Consider the following 19,163-nt stretch of genomic DNA (forward strand, 5'->3'; position numbering starts at 1 on the left):
TGCCGGGTACATTATAGCTGCCTACAAGCAAAACATGATAATATGGTTACATATGACAGTTAGGCATTTATTGTTTTTCTTTTTCTCATAGCTTCTACTAGCGTAATATTGCAACCTAATGCACCTATCCTTTCTTTTTAAAGAGGAAACACTTAATAGATTCTAGTTATTATTAAGATCTTATCACGGTGATGCAGTATCATTAACCGTACATTGATGTGCGTATTTCCTGTCTATAGAAAATTTGCGTACATTTCGAGCGCCTAAACTACGCGCGTTCGAACAACATGACGGCTCAATAGAGGAATCCGGCTGCTAAAGGGATGAATATGTATATTAGTTAGTTTGTGTCATTTAGTCCTGATGAACTAACTAGCCAGAATGAGCAAGCACATGAGCGTTGGGCATCCGGACTATGCAACAAGCTTTAATAATCATGCGACAATGTTCTGTTATTTTTGTGTGGTAACTTGCTGTACGTCGACAGGCTTCGACCATGCTCATCGACGAACACTGCCAAAGTGTACAGATGTACACGTCTGCCCTCGAGATAGAAATGAATCACTCACGAGAATTGTTGTGGCGCGCTCGTCTTTGACTGAGTAAAATAAGGGGCTGGTCAGAGGGAAAGAAGCAACAAAGCAAGGAAGAAACCAGAAGGAGAAGGAAGAGTCATGTCCTTTGTATTCTTGGAACGGTCTACCCTGACCAGCTACGATAGTTATAATCGTAGAAGGAGAACTGGTGGTAACTATTGGTGTTAGCTGGTAGTGGAATTGGCAGTAGCGGTAGCATCCGTCATTGTCGCTGTGTCTGTCAGAACCAAGAGATGCGTCAGCCAGAAGGAGTGCGTCAGACGGCTTGTCCGTCCGTTATTTGTCGCAGGATTCTGTCAGCTCGTTTCTTTTGGCTTATTCGTCGTCGCTGACGATAATACTGCCGCCTGGTTGTGTATCACTGCAAGAACTAAACACACACGAGCAAGCATGCAACGGGAACGTCTTTCGAAACCGCTTCTAATTCCAATAGCCGTCGTTCTTGATATATACGTATATCCGACATTTGGTAAATGCAACAAAAAGTCATTACAAAGCAGATGCTACCAGTTCCGCAGTGTAGGAGTCATCACTGCACGAAGAGGCAAACGGATAGACGGACAAGCCTGTGGACAGACGAATAGACCTAAAGGAAGCCCCAGGAGCGAAACAAGGAAATTACACGTATAGCAATTGCACGTCGTAAAGGCAGGCAGCCAGGTAACCAGCGGCCTCCAAAATCTTCAGCAACGAGCGCTGCGACTGCCAGCACTATGCGCAACGATGATAATAATAACGCTGTAAGCAAACGAAGTAATATAAAGCGAGTCACAAATATTATATATATTAATTTAACTACAATTTAAAAGTACACGCGAGAAACGCACCACGGTATACGCGTTAACGATATAGCGTATACGGCCTGGGCGCATGTGATAGACGTTTTACTATTATACATTCATAGTCACAGTTGGTTAACGTTATCTCCTAAGTTGAACGGGTAGTTAATGTCGTAGCTGCACCGAAATATAAGTAGATGAAAAGATGTCGCCAATGACCGAAGTATTGAGCTCTAAAAAGCCAAAATTTTACTCAGGTTAGACTTGATTTACAAAGGCATCTAGGATATTTCTATCCTGGATTTGATAGAGAACTGCATCGCCAAGTTCACTATAACATAATGTAATACAATTCGGGATTTACTTAGTTAATATGGACTAGGTCAATGAAGAGCAGCTCGGTTCTGCTTTCAACATGGAACTACATTATTTTTATTAATACTTGTTACTAACGCTACGGGGTTACGTGTTTAGCATCGAGCACCCGTACTAACTGGCATTTTCTTTTAAGTTATAACACCTCTCGCACTAGTGATAAACGTTAGCGCTAAATGGAAAATGTTACATTGTCATTCATTTCAAAGTGTCTTCATTATTATTTGTAGGATAAAACACAATACTTCTAATATTTCAGCCCTGACCTTTGCCAAACCACCGGGCTTAAGACGACAATTTCTGCCTCCCGCCAACGTCTGCCATCGGCGGGGGCTCATGCGGTGATGATCACTTTGTACTGGATCGTTAATGGTCATGTCTTTGCGCCCTCTTTTTCTTCCTCACCAGTGACCTAACTAATAATTTGCATAATGACATGTGCTAGCCATATTACAGAACCGTGAGACTATGGTAAAGGTATCGGAAATATGTTAACTATGCAGGTTTTCTACCAATAGGATGCCTTCTCTCATATTACTCAAACGTTCATATGAAGATATAAGAAAAGACATAAGATTTCAGCATCCAAATAATAATGACTCTTCAGAGTGACTACAAGTTTGCCAGATATGCGTGTGTTGCTGTCAAAGGCCTTTGTGACGATTTGTAATGGAACAGTTTACATTAAATAGTGTTTTCTGTTTTTGTCTGGTAATCTTTTTTTTGGAGACATTGCACCCCTCGATGAACCCTGATACGGTTAATATTTTACTGATGCTGACGTTTGCAATCGAAATATATCTGAATTTTTCTATATTCCCTCCACGTTACACTACTGCTCATTTCTACAAACTGATAACCCGATCGGGTGATTACCAATCGCCAGACAGGACCGTCATCCCCCTCCAGCATACATAAACAGGCTTCGACCTACAGTGAGTAGATGCAGGCAGATGGCGTGTAACTCCTTAACATTTTGTTTGTAATAAACATCGTCTTCGTTTGCCACTCTATCGTTCGTTCGTGTGTTCATTGTGTCTGCTCCGGTCGGGTCTGACGCTATCGTGGGTACGCAACGAAATACAGCGGGCATCAACCAGCATCGTTGTCGACATCAGCATCATCGACACTATCGTGATCAGCGCCGCTGCCGTATCATGATCATGACGGTGATGATAAGAAAAAGCATGTTAATAATGGCTAACGGGTCAATGCTATACTCGCATTGTATGTTCTGTTCACTACGGTACCGCTGCTGTAGCTGCTGGCAAATGGTTGCGTAGGTAAGTTGCATCGTGGAACTTATTGAGCGTTGCCACGGTCCCACTATGTTGGGCCACCGTCCCCCCGGTCCCGTCCCCCCACCCACCCGCAATCGGCATCCCCATCATCATTGTAGGAGCAAAAGGCTATTTTGTCCAATAACTACACGTTGATCATAGGTATGTTGATGTGGTGCGGTTAAGCGTTTTGGCGAGGGATGAGCGCTAGTCAGCCAGTAGGCACAAGATAAACCGTCAAAGCCATTAATTTCTGACTCATTGATGCGATGGTAGCACACAGTGCTATAACAGAGGTGGTAACCGCATTAACAGGCACAACAAGCGCACCAGGTGCAAAAACGAATAAAGAAAAGCAAGGAAAGGGAGGGCAAACAAAAGAAAGGGACGACAATGATAAATAAATGTCAGTTTGAAAATAAATCATTAAGGCTGCCTTGAACATACCTACGTCTATTCGAAAGTAAGGGGAAACTGTTTGAGGTACAAGAAAGTGGGCAAGTAATTTACGGGAGTGACTGGTACGCACGCATTAGCCAGTGATGTATTTCGATCTAGTTCTCTCTTGTTCCAATTCCCACTTACGCATTTTGATTTTTTTTTACTTCAGTCAATAATATAGCTTTAGTGCTGTGATCACTACCTGCTTCCTGACGATATAGCCATTGACACATCGCTTTCAACTATCCACTCCGCCGCTTTACAATGAAAAATTATTACAAATTGCAAAAAGTTTCCTTTAAACAAAATCTTTGATTTTGAATATAGATAGTCAATTTTCGATGGTTTTAGCTAAAATATAATATTTAAAATGGGTTTTCGTTTTAAAAGTGGCAATAAAAGCCACCATTGTATTTCTTACATATATATACCAGTTTCTATATGCTTCGAACGTTTTCTTAAACTGACTTCTGACAAAAGTCAGTTGGAACGTTGCAGTGCCAGCTATACATTGTGGTTAAAAATTTTTCATGGAAGATGTTCTCTAAAAGATTTTATAAGCCAAATAGAAAAACATCTAAAATCTTTGTTGTAGTCAAAACAAAGCGGTCTTTACAGTTTTCCTTACTGCCAATTGATAAATTTCGACAACCCGAATAAAGTATATGTTTTTATATCAAGAACTGCTTTTTCGGCGCCAAAGGAACAAAAGCACATTATTGAATCTGTTCTCCTACGTATAAGTTATTTTTTACTGTTTCTGAACAAAGCTCTAATAGGTGTCGATTTGAAAGGTATAGCAGTTGATGTGTCGAACAGTTCAGTAGAGCAAATTTTTCTCAAAATATTATCCATACTTCTTTCTACAAAAAAACTTAAAATATCGAAAATGTTCTTACGCGAAATAAAGTAATCATAATGGGCTTTCTTGACACCACTCGATAAATCGAGCTGAATTAACATATAATATATGTTCCTATGATAAAAATGAAAATTTCAACATGAAAAGCTAAAAATCGAATTCGACAACTTTTTCACAAATGAACATTTTTTTTTTTTGCTGTCTGGAAATCCATGTAAAAGGGGGTCATTCTTGGTATCAGTCAAAAGCTTTCAAAGAGCTGGATTCGGATACATGCTTGTACGCCTAAATCTCAGTTTGCGAAAATGCTGTCTAACGAACGAAAATTCAACGTGGCATTCTATTTAGAAGCGGTTCCTCTTGCTGCAAATTGACAGATCTTCACGAACTGGCTAAAAATGAAACGTATGTTCTCATACCCAAATTCAGTATTTTGAGGTGAAAAGCCCAAAAAACTGAATAGCGCATTTATTGTTCGTAATACAGAAAAAGTGTATTTTGAATATTTTTTTTAACGAAAGTTTTGCTTAGGATATTCCAAGAACAGAGCCAATAGGCCAAATTGCGTTTGCTATTTTCCATGCAATAAAAATGCCTTTTGTGTGCTCTCTTGACCAAAAATTCTCTTTAGGACATCCCAGGAACAAATGTCGATATCATTAGGCCAGCCGATTCTATCATCAACAACAAGGATTAAAAGTCGGCCAACGGCCGATCCGATTAACGTTGATTGTTGCGACGTCGGCTGACTTATATACGTGCGTCAGCCAACGCTCAATCGCGTTCACGTACGTCGTAGAGACGTCGGCCGACTTTATTCGTATGCGTCGTTAAGACGCCGGTTGATGGCCAACTTTAATCACGTGCATCCCAGAAACAAATCCAGCTAACACATTCCCCGTAATTTTCTTTACCGGAGCGCATTATGTATGCCGAGAGAATTCGCCGTAAAATAGACATTGAGAAACAAAAATAATTTGTAGAGCACCCGTTTATTGAACGAAATTGTCAACCTGCTGATAAAAAAAATTTAGTTTGCCAGGGTTTGTGCATTACAATAGAACAAGAAATCCAACTATCAGTTAAAGCAAAGGGTGACCTAAAGCCCTATATAAATTATCCAAGTCTCCTCGTTCCAGCTGGTACTCGTTTAATTTTTTACTGTAATCAATAGGAACTCTACTCCTGTGCTACCATTTGTCCTCTGACTATAAAGATATTAATATATTACTTTCAAGTAGCCGCTTTACCAGAGCGTTGAATGAATTATGGTTTTAATTAACTAAATGCAACTCAAAGATTTATGGCTAGTTTACAAATAAAAAAAGGATGCTAAAACCTAGAATAACCCCTGACCGTTACGGCATGTTGCCTCGTCAAACCATTCCTTCTTTAAGCCGAATGTGCGTGAGCGGCAACCGACGATCGTTAACAGACGCTTGGATGCTACGACCTTGAGTTACACAAAACCAATTTTTTTCGTTCAGAATAAATATGCGCATATTTGGTAAGCGTCCTTTACTTTAATGGTGCATTGATTTTAATCTATAATCAACCGCCATCTAAATTACATAAAGCTGATTTTGTTGATCATTAATAAACTACGATAAATGAAGCATCACAAACAAATGTCTTGCACCAAGTTAACTAAGTTATTCGAAATAGCCTTAATAATTTTCAGTGCTTAAAATTCTAGTGCAAAATAAATTCCTTTCTTCATCTGAGCCTGAGTCGGGCTTCGGCGCACGTCTTACCGACGATACTGATTCGGGTGAGCTTTCGCTCGATATCAAAATGATACATGCACGGATTGGTTAACAACTGCACCGTAACTGCGATAACAAAGATCTGATTTTTGGTATTTTACCACATGCTTCATTTCTGGATTAAGGGGTTGCCTCGAAGTACTAATAAGGCATATCTACACACACGCTATTTGTATAAAATACTGAAATTCCCTTTAAGGACCTTTCTCTATAAGTAGGTCTATCCCACTCAATTGCAATGCGTTTCAAACCGCCGCTCTCTAAAATGGGTTGTTTTACGAGCAATTGATATGAATCAGGATGATGGCTTGTACAAATGATTGGTACTGAAGGTTAGAATGGAAATTCCGCTAGGAGACAAAATTTGGCTGGAAGATATTCCTTTTAAAAATTTGTAGGGAAAAACTCCAGGAGAGATTAGTCCTAAAAAAAAAGAACATCTTTTAGTCTCAAAAATCTCAAATAAAATATACCAAAATTCCGTGTTCTTAAAGTTTTACTCCTCGAAGGCCACAGTGCTGCGGAAATTCATCGAAGATTAATTAAGAGATTAAGGACCTTGCCTTAAGCGAAACCACAGTGCGTGAATGGTGTAAACGTTTCAAGGATGGAGACTAAAGCATTGAGGACAAATGAGGAAATGACCATATGTCGGAAACACGAAGAACAGTAATTCAGGAAACTTTTTACGGTAATAGAGCTTGGAGTCTAAAAGCTGTCTCGGCCCAAACTGGCGTTTCAGATGTAACGGGTCACAGAATTTAAAACCCAGATACTGAAAATGGGTTTCTGATCAAAATGGGTTCCTTGTGAGTCTAGCCCAGTTAGGCATACGTATTCCACGTGCAATTTGCAAAACTTTAATCTACGAAAAAACCCGCCTGGAGCATACATTCGCCATAGACAAAGCATGATCTAATCTTTACTGCGAGTCTAAAAGGGACTACTCAAAAAAATGACATTACCCCGGAAAAAAATCAAGCCCGATAACGATGACAGTAGTACTGACAACGGACATTAAAAGCATCTCCTACTAGATCTTCCCCAAAAATGAAACAGTGAATGCAGCCCGGCATCTCGGGTTCTCTTAAAAGGCTTTTATGACCCGTTGGCTCGGCAACCGAAAGCACGCAGTCTGGTTACTTGACAACAATGTCGGACCTTATCACCATGCCTCAGTCACTTTCCGGATTGAGTAAAGGAATATCAAAGGTTATCTTCGACTCGCCTAATTTTCCGACCGAAGTCCGTGTGATCACAGAGCTCACCCCTGCAAAAAGCAATGGCTAGAAAGCGTATCCCATTATCGATTTACTTTAGGATGCTATAGATAGGGAGATTGCATATGGGAATGCAGATCGTAAACAGATGGCTGTTCAGTAGCTGCTAAAACGTTGGGAAAGGTATGAAAATAATAAAAGAATGTATTTCTAACATATATTGAAAAATCATAATTTTAGCCCAGTTAGTTCTGAAATCATTGTATTTTCAAGTTTGCCGAATCTGCTTGTAACAGCCTAATTGCATTGTCGGTCAAAAAAATATATTCATTCGTATTAAGAATAAATTGAAATTTAGAGGAGCATTGGCTCTAATATTTGCATGTTCTTACTATAAACAAAAAGTAGAGCATCAATGGTCTTCGATCAAATTCGGTGGCATGAATTTATACTTGCTATTACACACCAGGCGATAAATTATCATGATAATATGCGGATTTATTAAACTTTCCGTTAAAATATCCGTGTGCTTTCTATATAAATTTGCGCCTTTTTCTATTTGATTTCAAATATTTCGCACGGGACAAAGTTGCCAAATCTGTTGCAAAATTAGATGCTTAAATAATGCGCTCCAAATAGTATCAGCGTTATATGGCCATCAAAAAGCTCGGCGAACGGACGTTATATTAACTTTCTCTTATTGTGAAGAGAAGGAATCATGAGAGAAATCCTCATAGAAACCATTGCTAAAATAGGGATTTAATCTGATATGGACCTTTTTGTATCTGATGAAATATAACGCTGACACTTTATGTTGAAGATTCTAGTAAGATTTATTAAAAAAAAAAACATAACAAATATATAAATGAGCGGGCTCACTAGATTTCTGCTTATTAATATGATTAACCGCCCATTACAAAACGCTTAATTAAACCTTGTTCACCTCAAACTTTTTATCCGCTTTTCTTGAATATGAATAACGTAGTATATTAGTATAAAGTCGTCCCTGGATAATTACTCTAAGGAACACATCCTAGACCACGACTTCCTTTAAACCCTATAATGCAGCCGGGTCGTCTTTGTTTTTATCTTTATGTGGCGGGTTTGTTTTTAATCAGAATTTTTCGATAACAAGTTTTTCATATACTCGTAAACAAGTTATTCGATACCAACTTCGCCCGAAAGAACAATTGAAATGCGACTATGTGGTAATTTACATTGTGTAGGAAGTGGGTCCCCTCTCAGTCTAACTATGGAAGAGCTGCTTGAAATGAAACCTACGATAACTTGCGTTTTCCCCGCCGCTATTATAGCAGATGATGGTGGAATAGCAGTACAATTACGAGACTTAGTGTGACGTCTTTCGATCGCCTTCAAAACCGCCGCCTCACAATTATCAATGATGTTGCTACTGCGGTCTATTATGCCCATAATGAGGATTATCGATCCCCCGCCCAGCCACTCGACAAAACGAGCAAACCAACATAGATCAATAACAAGAAACAGCGAGCAAATGCGGAAGTGACAACGTAAAAAAAAACTAGCTCTTCAATACGTCTGCACAAACTATGCGATAAGGCCGCTTTTCTGCCATCGGTGGAAACCTTTGAATCTTCAGCAACGCCAGCCATAACAAAATCTGCAGGATCGTCAGTGCAGAAGACTTCGAGTGTTCTTAAAGCGCTGTATCTGTCTGTCTGTTTGTTGATCATTGATGATGCCTCAGAACGTCGGACAGAGCTCGACTGTCATACATGGGAAAGAGAGCAACAGTGCTGACCAAAACCGCAGTGGCAACAGAGCAATTTATATATACACCTTCCTAGATGGCAGGGGACAAAGTGAAAAAAAATAACCGCACTCATCGAAATGGAGATTCAGAAACAATCAGAGAAAACTATAAGAAGAAGTGGTAGAAGGCAAAACCAATGCAGAAATCATCGCTCCTTTATTGCACTCATCATTTACAACATTAGAAATAGCAGCAGGTTACAGTGGCACCGGCAGAAGAAGATGAAGGTACAACAACGATCACGACGACCGTTCATTGACAACAGCTGAAGTGAAGGTGCACGAACAACACACAACCCATGGCAAAATGTGGTTCTTCACGAATTATCCTTTAGCAATAGGATTGGGCCCGCAAGCAATCTGTTGGTAAAGAGGAATACGGCAACAATCTAAGGATACAAAACACTGCGTGATCTAATCGAATTGTGAGTAGACCTACGGACGAGCTAAGGAGTCACTGTTGTTATTGTTTTTATTATTATTATGTGGTACAATTTAGCCAGTACAAGTGTACAGGATAGAACTGTACTATGGAAACGCCAGTGGCGCCAAAAACTTCAATAGTCAACAAGTTTCGTAGTCAACGGTGCGGCAGGCCTGCATGTAATACTGCCACCGCCATATCAATCGCAGATGGTGGCAGGGAAACGGGCAGGAAAGCTGTCATCAACAGTGCGCGCCCTCCCAGGCTCAATCGGCTGTGTTATCCGCTATCTCGAAGGAACAGACGACGACTCTGGCATGATTCAAAATACACGCACACACAGATACACATAAACAGACAGGCAGGCAGCCATTAACGCACATAATAGTTGGCCAAAGGGAACGAAAATAAGGTCCTTCCGCAATAGCAGTGATGGTAGCGCTGACAATAACAACAAAAAAAATCACACGCATTTCACGAGAAATACAAGCCAGCCAAACTGACAGATACAAAAACCTACGCTATAAGTTTACAAAATAATGCATGCGATTCGAGCTATCTTGAATAGCTCTTCGGTCAGCTTTTCAATTCCTGGGAGTTTGTTTTTCCCAACACCTGCAATCGAAATGCAGAACGGAACATAAAACATTTAATTAGCAACAAAACGTTTGTATAATAACTATTATTCTCCGCAAGTGTCTAATTTCGACCTTTTTGACATCGCAGCTAAGTACGATCAAAAATCGCAAAAAATATGTAGATAGTTCGGCGCTGTGATCCCCGGCTAAATTTTTCCCCAGACAAGCCTGAGTGAAATACACAGGATCAACGGAAAGTGGTCCTATACTACTTAAGGTACATAATTCGCTTACTCACTCTGCGATGCTCGCATCACAGAGACGACTATTAATAAATTTCGTCGACAGATCTGATCTCAATTTAGCAGCGCGTTACTGTACATACGGGTTAGGCAATTGTTGGATCCGAAATTAACGTCGACAAGAAAAAGTCGTAAATAATGAATTGGTCATAATACCATAGTGGCACTGGATACGAACCTCGAAACATTATTCATTCTTATATAATTAGAAAGTATTTTCTTCAAAAAGGAGAGGAAAGAAGAAACAATGTTAGCGCCTTAAGAAAACTGAAGCCAGAAACAACTATGTTATGTTGAGATATCTTTTAAAATTACTCCGAAATAAATTCGATACCGTAACTCAAGAATATCGAACGAGTAATAACTGTTTCATGCACATTTATGGGTTGCCAATAAGCTACCGCAACGTTTGTAGAGCTAAAAGGATACGCTTTTAAAAAAGAACAGAATTATCAAAACAAGCATTATTTCTTATGAAGTTCATGTTCCAAAATAAACCTACTACAATATTCTTAGCTTATAGTAAAAGCTGCTGCTGCTGTAGAAGCTAGAAGGCAATTGGAAATTTTTTATGCTCTTAATGTCATCCTGAAATAACTTTTAACAAAATGAATATTAGCTTATCGGCTTATAGGCGCTTCTGCGCCACGAACAATAAACCATTCGAGAGACCACTTTAAATGCTCGATGTGAAGAACAGTGTCAGCTTTATTAAAACATGGCCTGAAACCATTTCTCTGGACTAGGTACGACTTGGAAAAAAATTCAAAAAGTAAAAATTATTCCTTTTTCGATAATACTAATTACGTCTAATAATGGTGATTCATATTAACCTGAAGCCTCGCTGCGCCGCCAGGTGGCCTTCGTGTCTACTACGCAATGTACCGATACGAACTGTATTAAAGCAATGTAGCTATTCGCATGGATAAAGCTTTGGCACAGAACAAAACAAACATATATATATTTAATTTATAGATATTGAATCTGGGAGTAAGAGAAACATGTTGGGTCCTCAGCTTCCAGCACAGTAGGTAAGACGGTATCGATCGAAAATCTTAATTGGCGATAGTCGCATAGAATTCGCATGTTTATCCATTATTCCGAAGTAAGTTACCGTTTAGAAAAAGGTACAGGTTCGTACTTTCGACCCAAATTATGCATATATATTCATTCTGAAGATACTTCGGCCTGCAGACTCACTAGCTGCTCAAGGGGTACCCTAATTATTCAGTACTTAGCGACACGATCGGTGACCCAATGCTAATTCGACCACAATTTAACATACATGACTGCTAAGCACAACGCTGTAGTATGTGTATATTTGCAGTTTCCAGTCGAACATCTTGATCGGCGGAACCATCCTTTTCCAAGATCAACAGAACTCAGAGTTTTGAAAGACCGTGCATAACAATAAGCAACTACCAAGTATTCTATTGTAGATTCCGTGTAAATTAATGGATGGGCACATCGACATGAATTTCTTTCGAGGACACAGTGAGCTGACAGTAACTTTTCCTACGATATTAATCACGAACTTGGACAGTCAATAGAAAAAATCGCTTAAAACTGTTTAAACTAGAACGGTAAAGAATAGGCTTAGTACATGACACTAAAATAGTTAATTTTAAGTTATCTCTTCTATTACTCTATCTACATTTACTTATATTTGCTATTCGCGACGATAAGAATGCCGCTAATGGCAGCAGACTAAATCTGGCCTTTATGACATGCCCACACATTCGTATGCTGCCTTTTTCAGCACTGAGCGAATCTATTCAATATACGTCAATACTATTGTCGCTGTGTACAATATTGCGGAGGCAGCGACACATCTGTTAGTGGACTTTTGTAGGGATTCTGAAGAATTTCCGCTTGGAGAACACAGGGAACTTCGTAAGACAAGCTCTCAGCTGACCTACTTACCTGGATTTCGTCAGCCGGAAAGAACTTCAACTTCCCTTTTCCGACCTCAAGCGCACTCCTGTTCGTTAGTTGAGGAAGAGTATCTATCCTAAAGTAGTGAACTCGGACAACACACACGCACCCATTTAAATCCACTAGCCAACCCGTTTTCACTGATTTTTGTTCACAGCTTGTATTCCAACAGTAGCACTAAATTGCACCACCACGCGGTCGGCAACAATTCTACCAGCCAATAATAGTCGTAGTTGCCTTCGTTTTAATACATCTGAATGAACAAACGGGGCAACAATCAGTCAGTTAGCCAGCAAACGAAGCAGCTCGAATCAAGGAGTCATAGCCTGCAACGGCGACAGCAGGAGTCACCAGTTAACAACAATTTCTTCCTTCCACTAGCAGGAGCATGGCAACCGTCACCGCCCGCCCGACCGCAAAAGCGCGACGTTGCCAGCGACAACAACCAGATCGGCGCCCTACCACCGAAATAGCCACTTTACTCTGCTCTGCCAGCTCCAGCAATAGCGCCAGCGAAAACCGCCACACGGCCCCCCAATGCACCGTCAGACGGCACCAGCAAGGGAACCATAGCACAGGCCTCATACACTTCTCTTACATTCAGACACAGACACACACACACATACACAACGATGCACGCATCCACAATCACCCATACTGTCTGGCAGCTTGAAAAAAATGTTTCGAGTTTTACGTCCGGTACTGCCTCAGACCGCTGGATCGCAGCACGAACTAAAATGTATCTACTCACAGTTTCGAACTTAACCGTTTTTGTGTCCCTCCTCAAAAATATACGACTGCATTATCGCGGTATCAGTCAGCCAGGCATGTCGGCAAAAACTTTACCACACTTGCCAGGGACGGCACAACATAATACACGGTCACCATCAGGAGCAGCAGCGGCGCCGATCATAACACAGCAACAACAAGCAGCGGCGTTGACGGAACCGAACTTCAACGGGAGTCACCCGTCAATCAGTAAACTAATGACTGTAACACCGCTGACTGATTCCAGGTCGTCATCATCGTCGTCTGCTGTTTTTCGTCTGCTACGCCGGTCTAGAAAAAGGCCAAAGACACCAGCTAAACACCAGCCAATTTCTACAACAAGATGCGAAAACGGACCGAAAGCGCTGACAGAAGAGTGACGTAAACAACAAACAGTAGACATAAGCGTAAACAAATAAAGTCTTGTTCACTATGTCAAACAAATCTATCAGAACACAGCTGTTTTTGAGAGATGCAGGCCGCCCCATTACTGACTTCAGCCAAACACTGCCCAACCGCCAAGGGTGCACTTTTGCGGTGTTTCACAGCCAAGACGGGAACGATACGTAGATGGACATTGAATCGTCGCTCAACAGTACGACTGGAAATTCAACAATGAATAACTGTCGAGGTTTTACAACACGACTGGTTAAAACAGATGAGATCAGAGAACAGATGACAGCAGTCCTGACAGACAACTGCAGCATATAGAAATATCAAATAACAGCCATTCATCACTGACCCTTCGTAGTACGTGCATTGTTTCGATGAAAAACTTTGAGAATACAAAGATACCTTTTTTACTTAAGTTTTTACAAGGTCGATACTTAAAGATACTACGAAGGATACAGTCTTCTGTGTTGCTCATAATCGCGCTACCACATGTAATAAATGAGGCCTTACAACTCGCCTTGCAAGTGAAAGAAAAATGTAATCCACATACCTTATCCCATTTGATCGCTGACAGTTGCCTTCAAGAAGCGAATTCCCATTCGTGCTAAGCAACTCACAGGGTCTAACTGTATATTTGCTGATTTTTGCAGCTAAATCTACAATCATCGACACTTCTCAATAAAGTTTCAAGTAAACTTTACTGTAGTATGCTAAATCACCTCTAAATTCTTGAATTTTTTAACTCTTTAAGCCCCTTTCAAATAATGACGGCTTCCACAGTACCGCAAGTCAATTTCAAAGCCATACAAACAAATACGGATTTATTTACAAGCGTTTGTTCAGTCATTTATCACAAAGTTTCTTAATATGCTGTCTTTCTTTACAAAATGTATGTACACGTTAAAACTTCCACCGCTTGAACGTCTATAATGCAGTAGGCTCCTACAATACAAACAGGGAGGGCAGGCCTACTGCTTTTTGAATTCATTTTTTCCTGCTGGAGCGGGTGCGGTAGGGTGTCGGGAGTGGCGAGGGATCCCTTATGGTGCCGTCAAGGGTTTTGTCCAGGATATTTTCTTCGTCCCCTAAACGCAGTCGTCGTCGCGGCTTTTCTAGTTTGGGGACATCTTTCATTAGAGTCCTGCCTGCTGAGCCATCGTCGGCGTCAGACACTGAAAGTGAACGACGCTTTCTTGGCTTTTCGGTTTGAGGACAGTCTCGCAATACCCGGCGCTGCTGGTTATCGAGTTTTCGAGTCAAATACTCGACCTCAACCTCTAGAGCACGGGTCCTTTTAACCTCATCATCGAGTCGGCGTTTCTCCCCCTCGAGACAGCGAACGCGGTCTCGGAACTCCCGATTCTCTTCCGACACCTTCTGCAGCTGAGACGCCAGTATTTCGAATGACTCCGCCTTCTCTCGAAGCTGCTCCAACTCGTCATTCTGAAGTAAACAGAAAGTAACAAGTATATCGTTAACCAAAGAAGAACCGATTTTGATTAACGTACCTAAATTAGTTTTTCGAGTTTCACATGTTTCATAAAATAATAATTATAGAATAATGGACCCGGTAGAATCACGTTTCAATTGATCATCGTTAAACATTGCTTCCGATAATTAGAAAACTTGATAGAGCCTCGCTTCATTCGATCATGAGTCTACATGCAGGTAATATTGAGACCAGGGAAATGTGTGAACGCAGGTAACCATGGCACCCATTTTAAAAACTAGTTCCCTACATACTACAATAAGGTACAAGGGCATTAAATGTATACAAGCATATAAATGTTAAGGTTCATTATTAAAAAGGACGTGCCTAAGTACAAGTTCACAGGCCCAACACTGAACGCGCAGTAGATACTGACGGCGCTTAGCAAAGGCAGGGCGCTACGAGTTTTTTTGACTAAAAGAATAAATGAAATAGGCTGGTAGGAAAAGGGGTTGCGATAGCCCGCGCAGAAATACTATTTTGATTTATGAAAGGCTAGAAAAAAATCTATATAGGAGGAAAGAGCCGAGACTACATCAAAGCCAAGCGTTGACTAGGCGGCTAACGGATCAGAATGAAGGCATGCATATGCAGACAACAGTAAACCGTACAGGTTTGTCAAGTGCTATGGGTCAAACTTGGACTAGATTTAAAGACCCTGGCGGCGAAAATGCGCGAATCGAGAAGGACGTAAGCCCTTTTGTATAAAGCCTAAATAAACTACTGGCAAACATAAAAAAAAAACAGGCCAATCACATTCGGACGGCGTCACGTGAGTGTAATAAGAGAAGAAACCGTGATTTTATCTAAAATAAGTAAAGATAATGATTAGTCGTCTATGGATCTGGAAACCGAGCACTTAGATATGAAAATTCAGCGGCAAATCTTATCATTTTCGTTGAGGGTAAACAGGCCAATCGCCAGTTATACGCGCTTAAAAATATATGCCCTTTTCAATAAAAAATGGCCAATCGAAGCATGCGGCCACATTATGAAATACGTTGCAAGAGAAAGGTAGTACAATGAGTTACACGTTACTAGAAGATATAGCCGCAAAAAAATTGATTGACGTAGAAATCCTGGGTAAAGCAAAAAGTATTCGTCAGGGTCTGCGCACACAAGCAGCAAAGGAAAGGGTTTACATTAATACATAGATCGCAGATAGGCGACAGAATTGAAACAAGCGTAAGTATATATGGGAATGAAAAGATTTTACGGGTTAAAGTGGAGGGATAAGCTCGAATTTCCTCCTAGCATAGTAGTTCCTATAATACTATATAAGAGCTAACCGACTTACGAGGTGACGATGGTCCCTCTACTCCGAAAAAATCCATTAGTATCAAGATACTGATAGAACAATGATACACCACAGTCTAAAAATTAAGCGAATGAGACGACAAAGTGTAACAAAAGCGTACGGGAATTAAACCTGCCCTATTGGAATACAGGTTTTTGCATGTACACGTGTAAATGTATGAAGTTTTTGAAAAAATTCAGGAAGGCCTCTCAAGTACCCTCATAAGCTAGCCTGAGGCAAAATGGTGAAGTAGAAATAAAGAGAATCAACTAGTTAAAGACAAGCAGGAAACAAAATACTTTTCCGAGCCATGTTGAGATTGAAAAACGAATTACGGAAACTACTAGGCCCTTAAAGGATATCTCAAGCAGTACGTAGAAATCGTAGGAAAATGGGTTAATATTCACGAGGCGCTTAAAGAGTGTGGAGTGTCCGGTCCGGAAAAAATTCCTTGTGTGTTAGGTAGGTCCAACGAAATTTTCGATACAATAAAAAAAATTCAGGATAGCTCTTATCCCAAAAAGTTGTCAAATCGTACCGTCTACCTTACGCAGTTAATACTCTGCTAAGGTCTTCGAAGGTATAATGAAGCTACATCTTAAAGAAAATTAGGTATTTGGAGATTAATATAATTTGCCGAAAAACCGCCCAGTACTTAGAGCAATCGAGCTGATTTTCAGAAAAGCAGAGCAAATCAGAAAAACAACGACGAAGGACAGCTCTTTTTTGACAGTAATGCTGGACGTGAAAAGTTAATTGAACAGGCATCCATGTAAGCTTTTTCTTCGGTGCCCATGGAATAGAAATGTTCCGATATACTTTGCCACAATAATTTTCAGCTATCTAAATCCCGTATCATTTGCCACGTGATTCCCTACAATGGTCGGCGTTCTGCGGGGGTCTTGTTTTGAAGCATTGCCTACAATGGCTTTGTCCAACTAAAATACCTTGCATGAAACGCTGCGTGAGGTAGCAATATGAATGAGGTACTACAAAAAACAAAGCTCTTTTACTCCTATGTAGGGAGTACCTAAGATATTAATGCAAGGGGCAGAGACCATTCGTGTAGTTAGAACGGATGAGTACTTGAAGTTAAGTTTGACGAAGCGAAATTATTAGATGCCTGACTACTGTCCGTTGGAGAGCCTCACACTACTCTGGGACTCGGTCAATCATGCAAAGCCGATAGCAAAAAATACTCTTCAAATATCTCTTCCCCCACAAAAGAAGGACTTAAAGCACTAACCTGTGCCTGTCTTAAGGCGGCCGCTTTAGCCAACTCTTCTTGCTGTTGATTTAGTCTCTCGCGCAAATCTCGCATTTCTTCTAAAGCGTTCACGTGCTGCTGGTCGGCTGCCCTAGATCTTCTCAATTCACGAAGCCTGATTGTAACCTGTGCTTCGCGGTCGGCGAGCTCTTGTTCTCGCTCAGAAACCGCTTCTAACTCTTCTTGCATAGTTACCATGTCCGCCCGCGCGGATATCAGTGACTCGCGTGCTGCCTTCAGTTGAGTTTCTAGAGAAACTATCTGTTCGGAAAGCAAGGCCTTTTCCGCATTTATTTCTTGCAGCAGTGAAATTTCGCCACTTTTCGACGCCACTTGTTCCTCTAAACGCTCAACAACCTTTTGCAATGAACTGAGCTTCTGCAAAGCCAGGTCTTTCTTCATGGCAGCTTCTTCTAGGTCCTTATCTTTCTCACGAAGCTCGGCTTTAAGAGATTCCAGTTCAGCTTGTAGGTTGTCGATTTGTATGCGTGTATCTACTATAAAACACTCGTGATTCTCCTCGGCATTCTGTGCAGCTTTCTTCAATTCAGCAACTGCAAACACATAAAACATTGTAACCAGTTGTCCTTAAAATTCATAAAAATAAATCTAATTGTGCACTATTTGTCCGTTGTTGGTGTGTGCTATACTACGTTATCCACTGATAGGGAGTATAATTGCTAGCACGACTCGACAGATAACGTCAGTTTATTTTCTGTTTCGCTTAAGATGTTTTAGTGTTAATGAACCGTATTAAACTAGCACTTCGCGATATACTGCAAACTAACTCGGATTGTACTATGAGCGATCATATATTGATAGGTCGAATTTAGAAGATTACACGAGTCCCGAAGTTCTCCCTGAGGTTCTACCAATATCACTCACCCTGGTCAACCAGCGTCTCCCTATCAGTCAACTCAGCTTGAAGGGTTCTGGTCTGGTCCATGAGCTGTTCGTTGAGGGATGCTTGCTCTTTTAGCGCCTTTTTGGAGTCTTTGGCGTCCTTCTCAGCGATTTCCCGTGCTTGTTCCAACTCAACTAACTCCCGACGTAAACATGCTCCGTCCTCAACTGCTTGGTTGAGGTTTTTTTTCGTTGCGCGAAGTTCGTCGTCTTTTTCATGCAGTTTGTTCTGCCAATAGCTAATGGTGTTTTCGGGTCGTGGCTGTTCTTCGTCGCGGTCGTCAGAACGGTCGGCTGGAGGAAATTCCGGTAAATAGCCAAAACGGTCGCGGAACATGTACAGTTCGGGCCATAATTTTTCCTTCAAGTATTCACTTGTTTTTGCGTACCCTTCCTAATTCACAGTACATGCAGTCCATAAACAAGTTTAGTGGCCATAGTATAGAGATTTTTTAAGACTTATGGTCAAAAAGCTAGCGTTGACACACATGTTTGCTTTAACAAAACACTTAACAAAACTTCGTACACCGATCAGAACGATGGAAACCACATCATCAGTATTATTGAAGAATTACGTAAGCTGCTAATATCGTGAACGGGGAAACTTCTTCGATAAGGATACTGCTTTTCGTACAAGGAGTGACCCAGAAAACATGGCAAACACAAATGAGAAAAATTAGATAAATAGAAGCGACAG

The 19,163-nt window shown here is 40.8% G+C and overlaps 2 protein-coding genes and 1 long non-coding RNA gene across 3 annotated transcripts in view; 1 reads left to right on the forward strand and 2 right to left on the reverse strand.

Annotated features, from left to right (window-relative positions):
• osp (myosin phosphatase Rho interacting protein outspread) overlaps nucleotides 1-14,226 on the reverse strand; it is a gene marked incomplete in the record, with an annotated part of 41,529 nt that extends 27,303 nt beyond the window's left edge. Inside the window, 2 exon segments of the mRNA XM_022839449.2 lie at nucleotides 10,055-10,149; nucleotides 12,338-14,226.
• Nucleotides 44-8,177, forward strand: LOC147753020 (uncharacterized). Its single transcript, XR_015312483.1, has 2 exons — nucleotides 44-1,336; nucleotides 2,010-8,177. It is a non-coding gene; the product is annotated as an uncharacterized LOC147753020 (long non-coding RNA).
• A 73-nt stretch (nucleotides 14,227-14,299) lies between the features above and the next one.
• On the reverse strand, nucleotides 14,300-18,855 carry LOC111263927 (uncharacterized). Its single transcript, XM_022839450.1, has 3 exons — nucleotides 18,449-18,855; nucleotides 17,543-18,117; nucleotides 14,300-14,953 (listed from the first exon to the last, which is right to left on the reverse strand). Exons 1-3 carry the CDS (start codon nucleotides 18,801-18,803, stop codon nucleotides 14,495-14,497), a joined length of 1,389 nt encoding a protein of 462 aa, XP_022695185.1. The 5' UTR covers nucleotides 18,804-18,855; the 3' UTR covers nucleotides 14,300-14,494.
• Nucleotides 18,856-19,163: the final 308 nt, after the last annotated feature.

The sequence above is a fragment of the Varroa jacobsoni genome, unplaced genomic scaffold (assembly GCF_002532875.2).
Source record: "Varroa jacobsoni isolate VJ856 unplaced genomic scaffold, vjacob_1.0 scaffold_801, whole genome shotgun sequence".
Classification (NCBI taxonomy): domain Eukaryota; kingdom Metazoa; phylum Arthropoda; class Arachnida; order Mesostigmata; family Varroidae; genus Varroa; species Varroa jacobsoni.